The 15,881-nt window shown below is 46.6% G+C and overlaps 1 protein-coding gene across 1 annotated transcript; it reads right to left on the bottom strand.

Annotated features, from left to right (window-relative positions):
- Positions 1 to 3,718: 3,718 nt before the first annotated feature.
- LOC113567099 (filaggrin-like) lies at positions 3,719 to 4,354 on the bottom strand. Its single transcript, XM_026994273.1, has one exon. It carries the CDS (start codon positions 4,352 to 4,354, stop codon positions 3,719 to 3,721), a length of 636 nt encoding a protein of 211 aa, XP_026850074.1.
- Positions 4,355 to 15,881: the final 11,527 nt, after the last annotated feature.

The following is a 15,881-nucleotide window of genomic DNA, read 5'->3' as shown; positions in this document are numbered from 1 at the left end:
AAATTTAGTACACACACTCCTTTAAGATGTCACTATAAAACGTATATCTCAGAATTTCGCCCCACCCCCATCCGCCCCCACAAAAGACGAAAATCTGTTGCATCCACAATATTGCAGATTCGAGAAAACTAAAAACGCAGAATCATAGAGAATGACTATATCTATCCGGTTGCTGAATTTGGATTAGATCAGATAATTTTTGTAGCCAAAAGGAACAAATCAATTTGCATTGGCTACGCAGCGCCCGACGTCACGCTCAGACTGATTTTCTGTCTCTCTCGCACGCACTCTTTGTCGTGTCGTTTAATATTAGCGGCCTCTGCCGGAGGAGAGCCATACTGACTTAGTATCGGGTATAACCGTAGAGTTGCGGTGTCCGCAGCAACTCACAACGTTCCCCCTCGTTTTCCTTTCTTTTTTCCGATTTTTATACCCGATACTCAAAATGAGTATTGGGGTATATTAGATTTGTGGTAAAAGTGGATGTGTGTAACGTCCAGAAGGAATCGTTTCCGACCCCATAAAGTATATATATTCTTGATCAGCATCAATAGCCGAGTCGATTGAGCCATGTCTGTCTGTCCGTCCGTCCGTCTGTCCGTCTGTCCGTCTGTCCGTCCGTCCGTCTGTCCGTCTGTCCGTCCCCTTCAGCGCCTAATGCTCAAAGACTATAAGAGCTAGAGCAACGATGTTTTGGATCCAGACTTCTGTGATATGTCACTGCTCCAAAAATATTTCAAAACTTTGCCCCGCCCACTTCCGCCCCCACAAAGGGCGAAAATCTGTGGCATCCACAATTTCGACGATACGAGAAAACTAAAAACGCAGAATCGTAGAAGATGACTAAATCTTCTAAAGTGCAAAATCTGAACCAGATCGTACAATTATTACAGCCAGAATCACGAAAACAATTTCACTCTTTCTCGCTCTGTCTCACTCTAACACACAGGTTTCATAGTCGGTTTTGCCAATTGCCAAATATGAGTTCAAGGATCTCAGAACCTATAAAAGCCAGAGCAACCAAATTTGGTATCCACACTCCTGTGATATCGGACCTTGACCGTTTCATGTCCAAATTTCGCCACACCCCCTTCCGCCCCGCAAAGGACGAAAATCTGAGGCAACCACAAATCTCAGAGACTATTACGGCTAGAGTAACCAAATTTAGTACACACACTCCTTTAAGATGTCACTATAAAACGTATATCTCAGAATTTCGCCCCACCCCCATCCGCCCCCACAAAAGACGAAAATCTGTTGCATCCACAATATTGCAGATTCGAGAAAACTAAAAACGCAGAATCATAGAGAATGACTATATCTATCCGGTTGCTGAATTTGGATTAGATCAGATAATTTTTGTAGCCAAAAGGAACAAATCAATTTGCATTGGCTACGCAGCGCCCGACGTCACGCTCAGACTGATTTTCTGTCTCTCTCGCACGCACTCTTTGTCGTGTCGTTTAATATTAGCGGCCTCTGCCGGAGGAGAGCCATACTGACTTAGTATCGGGTATAACCGTAGAGTTGCGGTGTCCGCAGCAACTCACAACGTTCCCCCTCGTTTTCCTTTCTTTTTTCCGATTTTTATACCCGATACTCAAAATGAGTATTGGGGTATATTAGATTTGTGGTAAAAGTGGATGTGTGTAACGTCCAGAAGGAATCGTTTCCGACCCCATAAAGTATATATATTCTTGATCAGCATCAATAGCCGAGTCGATTGAGCCATGTCTGTCTGTCCGTCCGTCCGTCTGTCCGTCTGTCCGTCTGTCCGTCCGTCCGTCTGTCCGTCTGTCCGTCCCCTTCAGCGCCTAATGCTCAAAGACTATAAGAGCTAGAGCAACGATGTTTTGGATCCAGACTTCTGTGATATGTCACTGCTCCAAAAATATTTCAAAACTTTGCCCCGCCCACTTCCGCCCCCACAAAGGGCGAAAATCTGTGGCATCCACAATTTCGACGATACGAGAAAACTAAAAACGCAGAATCGTAGAAGATGACTAAATCTTCTAAAGTGCAAAATCTGAACCAGATCGTACAATTATTACAGCCAGAATCACGAAAACAATTTCACTCTTTCTCGCTCTGTCTCACTCTAACACACAGGTTTCATAGTCGGTTTTGCCAATTGCCAAATATGAGTTCAAGGATCTCAGAACCTATAAAAGCCAGAGCAACCAAATTTGGTATCCACACTCCTGTGATATCGGACCTTGACCGTTTCATGTCCAAATTTCGCCACACCCCCTTCCGCCCCGCAAAGGACGAAAATCTGAGGCAACCACAAATCTCAGAGACTATTACGGCTAGAGTAACCAAATTTAGTACACACACTCCTTTAAGATGTCACTATAAAACGTATATCTCAGAATTTCGCCCCACCCCCATCCGCCCCCACAAAAGACGAAAATCTGTTGCATCCACAATATTGCAGATTCGAGAAAACTAAAAACGCAGAATCATAGAGAATGACTATATCTATCCGGTTGCTGAATTTGGATTAGATCAGATAATTTTTGTAGCCAAAAGGAACAAATCAATTTGCATTGGCTACGCAGCGCCCGACGTCACGCTCAGACTGATTTTCTGTCTCTCTCGCACGCACTCTTTGTCGTGTCGTTTAATATTAGCGGCCTCTGCCGGAGGAGAGCCATACTGACTTAGTATCGGGTATAACCGTAGAGTTGCGGTGTCCGCAGCAACTCACAACGTTCCCCCTCGTGACTGATTTTCTGTCTCTCTCGCACGCACTCTTTGTCGTGTCGTTTAATATTAGCGGCCTCTGCCGGAGGAGAGCCATACTGACTTAGTATCGGGTATAACCGTAGAGTTGCGGTGTCCGCAGCAACTCACAACGTTCCCCCTCGTTGTGAGTGTTGTTCCGCGGCCGCGTCCTTCTTCGCTTCCGCCGTTGCTTTCGCGCCGTCATCCGCTTCGCCGTCGGTCATCACCTCGACTTTGGGTGCCGCCGCTGGGCCCTCCGCCGCCAGTGATGTCGGCGTGTTCGTCGTTCCCTCCGTCTCGCCCTCTGCCGTCCCCTCGGGCACCTCTTCGGCTGTGGGTGCCACCGCTGGGCCTGTTGACTCCTGTGGCCGTGCCCGCCGCCTCGGATCCCGCTCGTCGCTCCCACAGTCGAGCCTCCTTCGCCTCTTGCTCGGGCTGCTGGGGCGCTGGCCCAGAGGCCCACGATATGTGCAGCGTTTGCACGTGCCACATCATGCCGTCTCGTACCGCGGAGCGCACCTCATGTGAGACGAACGGCCCGATGGCGGCTGATGCTGATGCTGCTTCTGCTGCTGCTGCTACTGCCGCTGCTGATGCTGCTGCTGCTGTTGATCTTGGCCGTGCGCGTTGTCAGCCGGCGTCCGACGCTGGAACAGCTCTTCTGCGGTCTGCGGTCTGCGGCCGCGGCTCCTCCTCGGACTCGACGTGTTTAGGGGGTGGTTGCCAGAGCTCTTCCTCCTCCACCTCGGCTCGTCGCAGCCTCTCCTGCCACTCCTCTTCGGGCGACTGGACTCGAGCCTCCTTCGGCGCTGGTGGGCACTCCGCCTCCTCCTCATCGCTGGAGATCACCGCCAGCCCGTCTGCCGCGCCCTCCGTCCGCGTCGCCCTTGCCTCCTCCGTTTCCGCACGTAGACGCGCCATCTCCCTTTGCTCCGCTGCGTTGATCCGGCTAATACACTGGCGCTCCGCTTCCGCTTCTTGCGCCGCCTTTTCAGACTCCTGTGTGGCCTTCAGCCTCTTGGCCTGCGGTTGTCTGCGGCTCTTTGACCGCGTTTTCGGTCGGCGTTGGCTGCGGCTCCTCGACCTGTGGGTTTGTCGGCCGCTGGTCCCCTCGCCACGCTGTCGATCTTCCCCTTGTGCGTGCCGACGGCTCCTCTCCCTTGGCCGTACGCGTCGAACGCGTGGACGCCCGCTTCGATGCCCGCTCACTGGGCTCCTCGTTCCGCGTCTCCGTGCGCCCCTTCCTGCCTCCCTCAGACCGCTCCTCGCGTTTGCTGACGTGGGGCTGCTCGCGCTTGCCGGTGTGGGGCTCCTCGCGTCTGCTGGACCGGGGCTCCTCATGTTTGCTGGCGCGGGGCTCCTCGTGCTTGCTGGTATGGGGCTCCTCGCGCTTCGCCTCGCGTGCGCGTTTTCTCCGTGGCGCCCGCTCCCAGCTCACCAACTCCAGGTCACTTTCCGCCTCAGTGTACCCCGGCGATACCACCGGGGACACCGTCGGTCCCATGGATCCCGCGGTTGACACTAGCGGTGAGGCCAATAACTGTAGCTCCGGGGACCTACTCCTATTCGCCCTTCGCTCCTCACGTTCGACCTGGTACGCCTGCCGCCGACTTTGCGTATCGCCCATAGCCTGATACCCGCGGCGTCGTTTCCTTTCTTTTTTCCGATTTTATACCCGATACTCAAAATGAGTATTGGGGTATATTAGATTTGTGGTAAAAGTGGATGTGTGTAACGTCCAGAAGGAATCGTTTCCGACCCCATAAAGTATATATATTCTTGATCAGCATCAATAGCCGAGTCGATTGAGCCATGTCTGTCTGTCCGTCCGTCCGTCTGTCCGTCTGTCCGTCTGTCCGTCCGTCTGTCCGTCCCCTTCAGCGCCTAATGCTCAAAGACTATAAGAGCTAGAGCAACGATGTTTTGGATCCAGACTTCTGTGATATGTCACTGCTCCAAAAATATTTCAAAACTTTGCCCCGCCCACTTCCGCCCCCACAAAGGGCGAAAATCTGTGGCATCCACAATTTCGACGATACGAGAAAACTAAAAACGCAGAATCGTAGAAGATGACTAAATCTTCTAAAGTGCAAAATCTGAACCAGATCGTACAATTATTACAGCCAGAATCACGAAAACAATTTCACTCTTTCTCGCTCTGTCTCACTCTAACACACAGGTTTCATAGTCGGTTTTGCCAATTGCCAAATATGAGTTCAAGGATCTCAGAACCTATAAAAGCCAGAGCAACCAAATTTGGTATCCACACTCCTGTGATATCGGACCTTGACCGTTTCATGTCCAAATTTCGCCACACCCCCTTCCGCCCCGCAAAGGACGAAAATCTGAGGCAACCACAAATCTCAGAGACTATTACGGCTAGAGTAACCAAATTTAGTACACACACTCCTTTAAGATGTCACTATAAAACGTATATCTCAGAATTTCGCCCCACCCCCATCCGCCCCCACAAAGACGAAAATCTGTTGCATCCACAATATTGCAGATTCGAGAAAACTAAAAACGCAGAATCATAGAGAATGACTATATCTATCCGGTTGCTGAATTTGGATTAGATCAGATAATTTTTGTAGCCAAAAGGAACAAATCAATTTGCATTGGCTACGCAGCGCCCGACGTCACGCTCAGACTGATTTTCTGTCTCTCTCGCACGCACTCTTTGTCGTGTCGTTTAATATTAGCGGCCTCTGCCGGAGGAGAGCCATACTGACTTAGTATCGGGTATAACCGTAGAGTTGCGGTGTCCGCAGCAACTCACAACGTTCCCCCTCGTTTTCCTTTCTTTTTTCCGATTTTTATACCCGATACTCAAAATGAGTATTGGGGTATATTAGATTTGTGGTAAAAGTGGATGTGTGTAACGTCCAGAAGGAATCGTTTCCGACCCCATAAAGTATATATATTCTTGATCAGCATCAATAGCCGAGTCGATTGAGCCATGTCTGTCTGTCCGTCCGTCCGTCTGTCCGTCTGTCCGTCCGTCCGTCTGTCCGTCTGTCCGTCCCCTTCAGCGCCTAATGCTCAAAGACTATAAGAGCTAGAGCAACGATGTTTTGGATCCAGACTTCTGTGATATGTCACTGCTCCAAAAATATTTCAAAACTTTGCCCCGCCCACTTCCGCCCCCACAAAGGGCGAAAATCTGTGGCATCCACAATTTCGACGATACGAGAAAACTAAAAACGCAGAATCGTAGAAGATGACTAAATCTTCTAAAGTGCAAAATCTGAACCAGATCGTACAATTATTACAGCCAGAATCACGAAAACAATTTCACTCTTTCTCGCTCTGTCTCACTCTAACACACAGGTTTCATAGTCGGTTTTGCCAATTGCCAAATATGAGTTCAAGGATCTCAGAACCTATAAAGCCAGAGCAACCAAATTTGGTATCCACACTCCTGTGATATCGGACCTTGACCGTTTCATGTCCAAATTTCGCCACACCCCCTTCCGCCCCCGCAAAGGACGAAAATCTGAGGCAACCACAAATCTCAGAGACTATTACGGCTAGAGTAACCAAATTTAGTACACACACTCCTTTAAGATGTCACTATAAAACGTATATCTCAGAATTTCGCCCCACCCCCATCCGCCCCCACAAAGACGAAAATCTGTTGCATCCACAATATTGCAGATTCGAGAAAACTAAAAACGCAGAATCATAGAGAATGACTATATCTATCCGGTTGCTGAATTTGGATTAGATCAGATAATTTTTGTAGCCAAAAGGAACAAATCAATTTGCATTGGCTACGCAGCGCCCGACGTCACGCTCAGACTGATTTTCTGTCTCTCTCGCACGCACTCTTTGTCGTGTCGTTTAATATTAGCGGCCTCTGCCGGAGGAGAGCCATACTGACTTAGTATCGGGTATAACCGTAGAGTTGCGGTGTCCGCAGCAACTCACAACGTTCCCCCTCGTTTTCCTTTCTTTTTTCCGATTTTTATACCCGATACTCAAAATGAGTATTGGGGTATATTAGATTTGTGGTAAAAGTGGATGTGTGTAACGTCCAGAAGGAATCGTTTCCGACCCCATAAAGTATATATATTCTTGATCAGCATCAATAGCCGAGTCGATTGAGCCATGTCTGTCTGTCCGTCCGTCTGTCCGTCTGTCCGTCCGTCCGTCTGTCCGTCTGTCCGTCCCCTTCAGCGCCTAATGCTCAAAGACTATAAGAGCTAGAGCAACGATGTTTTGGATCCAGACTTCTGTGATATGTCACTGCTCCAAAAATATTTCAAAACTTTGCCCCGCCCACTTCCGCCCCCACAAAGGGCGAAAATCTGTGGCATCCACAATTTCGACGATACGAGAAAACTAAAAACGCAGAATCGTAGAAGATGACTAAATCTTCTAAAGTGCAAAATCTGAACCAGATCGTACAATTATTACAGCCAGAATCACGAAAACAATTTCACTCTTTCTCGCTCTGTCTCACTCTAACACACAGGTTTCATAGTCGGTTTTGCCAATTGCCAAATATGAGTTCAAGGATCTCAGAACCTATAAAAGCCAGAGCAACCAAATTTGGTATCCACACTCCTGTGATATCGGACCTTGACCGTTTCATGTCCAAATTTCGCCACACCCCCTTCCGCCCCCGCAAAGGACGAAAATCTGAGGCAACCACAAATCTCAGAGACTATTAAGGCTAGAGTAACCAAATTTAGGTACACACACTCCTTTAAGATGTCACTATAAAACGTATATCTCAGAATTTCGCCCCACCCCCATCCGCCCCCACAAAAGGACGAAAATCTGTTGCATCCACAATATTGCAGATTCGAGAAAACTAAAAACGCAGAATCATAGAGAATGACTATATCTATCCGGTTGCTGAATTTGGATTAGATCAGATAATTTTTGTAGCCAAAAGGAACAAATCAATTTGCATTGGCTACGCAGCGCCCGACGTCACGCTCAGACTGATTTTCTGTCTCTCTCGCACGCACTCTTTGTCGTGTCGTTTAATATTAGCGGCCTCTGCCGGAGGAGAGCCATACTGACTTAGTATCGGGTATAACCGTAGAGTTGCGGTGTCCGCAGCAACTCACAACGTTCCCCCTCGTTTTCCTTTCTTTTTTCCGATTTTTATACCCGATACTCAAAATGAGTATTGGGGTATATTAGATTTGTGGTAAAAGTGGATGTGTGTAACGTCCAGAAGGAATCGTTTCCGACCCCATAAAGTATATATATTCTTGATCAGCATCAATAGCCGAGTCGATTGAGCCATGTCTGTCTGTCCGTCCGTCTGTCCGTCTGTCCGTCCGTCCGTCTGTCCGTCTGTCCGTCCCCTTCAGCGCCTAATGCTCAAAGACTATAAGAGCTAGAGCAACGATGTTTTGGATCCAGACTTCTGTGATATGTCACTGCTCCAAAAATATTTCAAAACTTTGCCCCGCCCACTTCCGCCCCCACAAAGGGCGAAAATCTGTGGCATCCACAATTTCGACGATACGAGAAAACTAAAAACGCAGAATCGTAGAAGATGACTAAATCTTCTAAAGTGCAAAATCTGAACCAGATCGTACAATTATTACAGCCAGAATCACGAAAACAATTTCACTCTTTCTCGCTCTGTCTCACTCTAACACACAGGTTTCATAGTCGGTTTTGCCAATTGCCAAATATGAGTTCAAGGATCTCAGAACCTATAAAGCCAGAGCAACCAAATTTGGTATCCACACTCCTGTGATATCGGACCTTGACCGTTTCATGTCCAAATTTCGCCACACCCCCTTCCGCCCCGCAAAGGACGAAAATCTGAGGCAACCACAAATCTCAGAGACTATTACGGCTAGAGTAACCAAATTTAGTACACACACTCCTTTAAGATGTCACTATAAAACGTATATCTCAGAATTTCGCCCCACCCCCATCCGCCCCCACAAAGACGAAAATCTGTTGCATCCACAATATTGCAGATTCGAGAAAACTAAAAACGCAGAATCATAGAGAATGACTATATCTATCCGGTTGCTGAATTTGGATTAGATCAGATAATTTTTGTAGCCAAAAGGAACAAATCAATTTGCATTGGCTACGCAGCGCCCGACGTCACGCTCAGACTGATTTTCTGTCTCTCTCGCACGCACTCTTTGTCGTGTCGTTTAATATTAGCGGCCTCTGCCGGAGGAGAGCCATACTGACTTAGTATCGGGTATAACCGTAGAGTTGCGGTGTCCGCAGCAACTCACAACGTTCCCCCTCGTTTTCCTTTCTTTTTTCCGATTTTTATACCCGATACTCAAAATGAGTATTGGGGTATATTAGATTTGTGGTAAAAGTGGATGTGTGTAACGTCCAGAAGGAATCGTTTCCGACCCCATAAAGTATATATATTCTTGATCAGCATCAATAGCCGAGTCGATTGAGCCATGTCTGTCTGTCCGTCCGTCCGTCTGTCCGTCTGTCCGTCCGTCCGTCTGTCCGTCTGTCCGTCCCCTTCAGCGCCTAATGCTCAAAGACTATAAGAGCTAGAGCAACGATGTTTTGGATCCAGACTTCTGTGATATGTCACTGCTCCAAAAATATTTCAAAACTTTGCCCCGCCCACTTCCGCCCCCACAAAGGGCGAAAATCTGTGGCATCCACAATTTCGACGATACGAGAAAACTAAAAACGCAGAATCGTAGAAGATGACTAAATCTTCTAAAGTGCAAAATCTGAACCAGATCGTACAATTATTACAGCCAGAATCACGAAAACAATTTCACTCTTTCTCGCTCTGTCTCACTCTAACACACAGGTTTCATAGTCGGTTTTGCCAATTGCCAAATATGAGTTCAAGGATCTCAGAACCTATAAAAGCCAGAGCAACCAAATTTGGTATCCACACTCCTGTGATATCGGACCTTGACCGTTTCATGTCCAAATTTCGCCACACCCCCTTCCGCCCCGCAAAGGACGAAAATCTGAGGCAACCACAAATCTCAGAGACTATTACGGCTAGAGTAACCAAATTTAGTACACACACTCCTTTAAGATGTCACTATAAAACGTATATCTCAGAATTTCGCCCCACCCCCATCCGCCCCCACAAAGACGAAAATCTGTTGCATCCACAATATTGCAGATTCGAGAAAACTAAAAACGCAGAATCATAGAGAATGACTATATCTATCCGGTTGCTGAATTTGGATTAGATCAGATAATTTTTGTAGCCAAAAGGAACAAATCAATTTGCATTGGCTACGCAGCGCCCGACGTCACGCTCAGACTGATTTTCTGTCTCTCTCGCACGCACTCTTTGTCGTGTCGTTTAATATTAGCGGCCTCTGCCGGAGGAGAGCCATACTGACTTAGTATCGGGTATAACCGTAGAGTTGCGGTGTCCGCAGCAACTCACAACGTTCCCCCTCGTTTTCCTTTCTTTTTTCCGATTTTTATACCCGATACTCAAAATGAGTATTGGGGTATATTAGATTTGTGGTAAAAGTGGATGTGTGTAACGTCCAGAAGGAATCGTTTCCGACCCCATAAAGTATATATATTCTTGATCAGCATCAATAGCCGAGTCGATTGAGCCATGTCTGTCTGTCCGTCCGTCCGTCTGTCCGTCTGTCCGTCCGTCCGTCTGTCCGTCTGTCCGTCCCCTTCAGCGCCTAATGCTCAAAGACTATAAGAGCTAGAGCAACGATGTTTTGGATCCAGACTTCTGTGATATGTCACTGCTCCAAAAATATTTCAAAACTTTGCCCCGCCCACTTCCGCCCCCACAAAGGGCGAAAATCTGTGGCATCCACAATTTCGACGATACGAGAAAACTAAAAACGCAGAATCGTAGAAGATGACTAAATCTTCTAAAGTGCAAAATCTGAACCAGATCGTACAATTATTACAGCCAGAATCACGAAAACAATTTCACTCTTTCTCGCTCTGTCTCACTCTAACACACAGGTTTCATAGTCGGTTTTGCCAATTGCCAAATATGAGTTCAAGGATCTCAGAACCTATAAAGCCAGAGCAACCAAATTTGGTATCCACACTCCTGTGATATCGGACCTTGACCGTTTCATGTCCAAATTTCGCCACACCCCCTTCCGCCCCCGCAAAGGACGAAAATCTGAGGCAACCACAAATCTCAGAGACTATTACGGCTAGAGTAACCAAATTTAGTACACACACTCCTTTAAGATGTCACTATAAAACGTATATCTCAGAATTTCGCCCCACCCCCATCCGCCCCCACAAAGGACGAAAATCTGTTGCATCCACAATATTGCAGATTCGAGAAAACTAAAAACGCAGAATCATAGAGAATGACTATATCTATCCGGTTGCTGAATTTGGATTAGATCAGATAATTTTTGTAGCCAAAAGGAACAAATCAATTTGCATTGGCTACGCAGCGCCCGACGTCACGCTCAGACTGATTTTCTGTCTCTCTCGCACGCACTCTTTGTCGTGTCGTTTAATATTAGCGGCCTCTGCCGGAGGAGAGCCATACTGACTTAGTATCGGGTATAACCGTAGAGTTGCGGTGTCCGCAGCAACTCACAACGTTCCCCCTCGTTTTCCTTTCTTTTTTCCGATTTTTATACCCGATACTCAAAATGAGTATTGGGGTATATTAGATTTGTGGTAAAAGTGGATGTGTGTAACGTCCAGAAGGAATCGTTTCCGACCCCATAAAGTATATATATTCTTGATCAGCATCAATAGCCGAGTCGATTGAGCCATGTCTGTCTGTCCGTCCGTCTGTCCGTCTGTCCGTCTGTCCGTCCGTCCGTCTGTCCGTCTGTCCGTCCCCTTCAGCGCCTAATGCTCAAAGACTATAAGAGCTAGAGCAACGATGTTTTGGATCCAGACTTCTGTGATATGTCACTGCTCCAAAAATATTTCAAAACTTTGCCCCGCCCACTTCCGCCCCCACAAAGGGCGAAAATCTGTGGCATCCACAATTTCGACGATACGAGAAAACTAAAAACGCAGAATCGTAGAAGATGACTAAATCTTCTAAAGTGCAAAATCTGAACCAGATCGTACAATTATTACAGCCAGAATCACGAAAACAATTTCACTCTTTCTCGCTCTGTCTCACTCTAACACACAGGTTTCATAGTCGGTTTTGCCAATTGCCAAATATGAGTTCAAGGATCTCAGAACCTATAAAAGCCAGAGCAACCAAATTTGGTATCCACACTCCTGTGATATCGGACCTTGACCGTTTCATGTCCAAATTTCGCCACACCCCCTTCCGCCCCGCAAAGGACGAAAATCTGAGGCAACCACAAATCTCAGAGACTATTACGGCTAGAGTAACCAAATTTAGTACACACACTCCTTTAAGATGTCACTATAAAACGTATATCTCAGAATTTCGCCCCACCCCCATCCGCCCCCACAAAGACGAAAATCTGTTGCATCCACAATATTGCAGATTCGAGAAAACTAAAAACGCAGAATCATAGAGAATGACTATATCTATCCAGGTTGCTGAATTTGGATTCAGATCAGATAATTTTTGTAGCCAAAAGGAACAAATCAATTTGCATTGGCTACGCAGCGCCCGACGTCACGCTCAGACTGATTTTCTGTCTCTCTCGCACGCACTCTTTGTCGTGTCGTTTAATATTAGCGGCCTCTGCCGGAGGAGAGCCATACTGACTTAGTATCGGGTATAACCGTAGAGTTGCGGTGTCCGCAGCAACTCACAACGTTCCCCCTCGTTTTCCTTTCTTTTTTCCGATTTTTATACCCGATACTCAAAATGAGTATTGGGGTATATTAGATTTGTGGTAAAAGTGGATGTGTGTAACGTCCAGAAGGAATCGTTTCCGACCCCATAAAGTATATATATTCTTGATCAGCATCAATAGCCGAGTCGATTGAGCCATGTCTGTCTGTCCGTCCGTCCGTCTGTCCGTCTGTCCGTCCGTCCGTCTGTCCGTCTGTCCGTCCCCTTCAGCGCCTAATGCTCAAAGACTATAAGAGCTAGAGCAACGATGTTTTGGATCCAGACTTCTGTGATATGTCACTGCTCCAAAAATATTTCAAAACTTTGCCCCGCCCACTTCCGCCCCCACAAAGGGCGAAAATCTGTGGCATCCACAATTTCGACGATACGAGAAAACTAAAAACGCAGAATCGTAGAAGATGACTAAATCTTCTAAAGTGCAAAATCTGAACCAGATCGTACAATTATTACAGCCAGAATCACGAAAACAATTTCACTCTTTCTCGCTCTGTCTCACTCTAACACACAGGTTTCATAGTCGGTTTTGCCAATTGCCAAATATGAGTTCAAGGATCTCAGAACCTATAAGAGCCAGAGCAACCAAATTTGGTATCCACACTCCTGTGATATCGGACCTTGACCGTTTCATGTCCAAATTTCGCCACACCCCCTTCCGCCCCCGCAAAGGACGAAAATCTGAGGCAACCACAAATCTCAGAGACTATTACGGCTAGAGTAACCAAATTTAGTACACACACTCCTTTAAGATGTCACTATAAAACGTATATCTCAGAATTTCGCCCCACCCCCATCCGCCCCCACAAAGGACGAAAATCTGTTGCATCCACAATATTGCAGATTCGAGAAAACTAAAAACGCAGAATCATAGAGAATGACTATATCTATCCGGTTGCTGAATTTGGATTCAGATCAGATAATTTTTGTAGCCAAAAGGAACAAATCAATTTGCATTGGCTACGCAGCGCCCGACGTCACGCTCAGACTGATTTTCTGTCTCTCTCGCACGCACTCTTTGTCGTGTCGTTTAATATTAGCGGCCTCTGCCGGAGGAGAGCCATACTGACTTAGTATCGGGTATAACCGTAGAGTTGCGGTGTCCGCAGCAACTCACAACGTTCCCCCTCGTTTTCCTTTCTTTTTTCCGATTTTTATACCCGATACTCAAAATGAGTATTGGGGTATATTAGATTTGTGGTAAAAGTGGATGTGTGTAACGTCCAGAAGGAATCGTTTCCGACCCCATAAAGTATATATATTCTTGATCAGCATCAATAGCCGAGTCGATTGAGCCATGTCTGTCTGTCCGTCCGTCCGTCTGTCCGTCTGTCCGTCCGTCCGTCTGTCCGTCTGTCCGTCCCCTTCAGCGCCTAATGCTCAAAGACTATAAGAGCTAGAGCAACGATGTTTTGGATCCAGACTTCTGTGATATGTCACTGCTCCAAAAATATTTCAAAACTTTGCCCCGCCCACTTCCGCCCCCACAAAGGGCGAAAATCTGTGGCATCCACAATTTCGACGATACGAGAAAACTAAAAACGCAGAATCGTAGAAGATGACTAAATCTTCTAAAGTGCAAAATCTGAACCAGATCGTACAATTATTACAGCCAGAATCACGAAAACAATTTCACTCTTTCTCGCTCTGTCTCACTCTAACACACAGGTTTCATAGTCGGTTTTGCCAATTGCCAAATATGAGTTCAAGGATCTCAGAACCTATAAAGCCAGAGCAACCAAATTTGGTATCCACACTCCTGTGATATCGGACCTTGACCGTTTCATGTCCAAATTTCGCCACACCCCCTTCCGCCCCGCAAAGGACGAAAATCTGAGGCAACCACAAATCTCAGAGACTATTACGGCTAGAGTAACCAAATTTAGTACACACACTCCTTTAAGATGTCACTATAAAACGTATATCTCAGAATTTCGCCCCACCCCCATCCGCCCCCACAAAGACGAAAATCTGTTGCATCCACAATATTGCAGATTCGAGAAAACTAAAAACGCAGAATCATAGAGAATGACTATATCTATCCGGTTGCTGAATTTGGATTCAGATCAGATAATTTTTGTAGCCAAAAGGAACAAATCAATTTGCATTGGCTACGCAGCGCCCGACGTCACGCTCAGACTGATTTTCTGTCTCTCTCGCACGCACTCTTTGTCGTGTCGTTTAATATTAGCGGCCTCTGCCGGAGGAGAGCCATACTGACTTAGTATCGGGTATAACCGTAGAGTTGCGGTGTCCGCAGCAACTCACAACGTTCCCCCTCGTTTTCCTTTCTTTTTTCCGATTTTTATACCCGATACTCAAAATGAGTATTGGGGTATATTAGATTTGTGGTAAAAGTGGATGTGTGTAACGTCCAGAAGGAATCGTTTCCGACCCCATAAAGTATATATATTCTTGATCAGCATCAATAGCCGAGTCGATTGAGCCATGTCTGTCTGTCCGTCCGTCCGTCTGTCCGTCTGTCCGTCCGTCCGTCTGTCCGTCTGTCCGTCCCCTTCAGCGCCTAATGCTCAAAGACTATAAGAGCTAGAGCAACGATGTTTTGGATCCAGACTTCTGTGATATGTCACTGCTCCAAAAATATTTCAAAACTTTGCCCCGCCCACTTCCGCCCCCACAAAGGGCGAAAATCTGTGGCATCCACAATTTCGACGATACGAGAAAACTAAAAACGCAGAATCGTAGAAGATGACTAAATCTTCTAAAGTGCAAAATCTGAACCAGATCGTACAATTATTACAGCCAGAATCACGAAAACAATTTCACTCTTTCTCGCTCTGTCTCACTCTAACACACAGGTTTCATAGTCGGTTTTGCCAATTGCCAAATATGAGTTCAAGGATCTCAGAACCTATAAAGCCAGAGCAACCAAATTTGGTATCCACACTCCTGTGATATCGGACCTTGACCGTTTCATGTCCAAATTTCGCCACACCCCCTTCCGCCCCCGCAAAGGACGAAAATCTGAGGCAACCACAAATCTCAGAGACTATTAAGGCTAGAGTAACCAAATTTAGTACACACACTCCTTTAAGATGTCACTATAAAACGTATATCTCAGAATTTCGCCCCACCCCCATCCGCCCCCACAAAGGACGAAAATCTGTTGCATCCACAATATTGCAGATTCGAGAAAACTAAAAACGCAGAATCATAGAGAATGACTATATCTATCCAGTTGCTGAATTTGGATCAGATCAGATAATTTTTGTAGCCAAAAGGAACAAATCAATTTGCATTGGCTACGCAGCGCCCGACGTCACGCTCAGACTGATTTTCTGTCTCTCTCGCACGCACTCTTTGTCGTGTCGTTTAATATTAGCGGCCTCTGCCGGAGGAGAGCCATACTGACTTAGTATCGGGTATAACCGTAGAGTTGCGGTGTCCGCAGCAACTCACAACGTTCCCC

This window comes from Drosophila persimilis, unplaced genomic scaffold (assembly GCF_003286085.1).
Source record: "Drosophila persimilis strain 14011-0111.01,24,50 unplaced genomic scaffold, DperRS2 tig00001709-arrow-arrow-pilon, whole genome shotgun sequence".
In the NCBI taxonomy this organism is placed as follows: domain Eukaryota; kingdom Metazoa; phylum Arthropoda; class Insecta; order Diptera; family Drosophilidae; genus Drosophila; species Drosophila persimilis.
The sequence above is the reverse complement of the archived record's forward strand: the minus strand, read 5'-3'. Positions and strand labels throughout refer to the sequence as shown.

Excerpts from the sequence above, each read along its gene's own strand:
- LOC113567099 (XM_026994273.1), bottom strand. The coding sequence starts at position 4,354 with ATGGGCGATACGCAAAGTCGGCGGCAGGCGTACCAGGTCGAACGTGAG.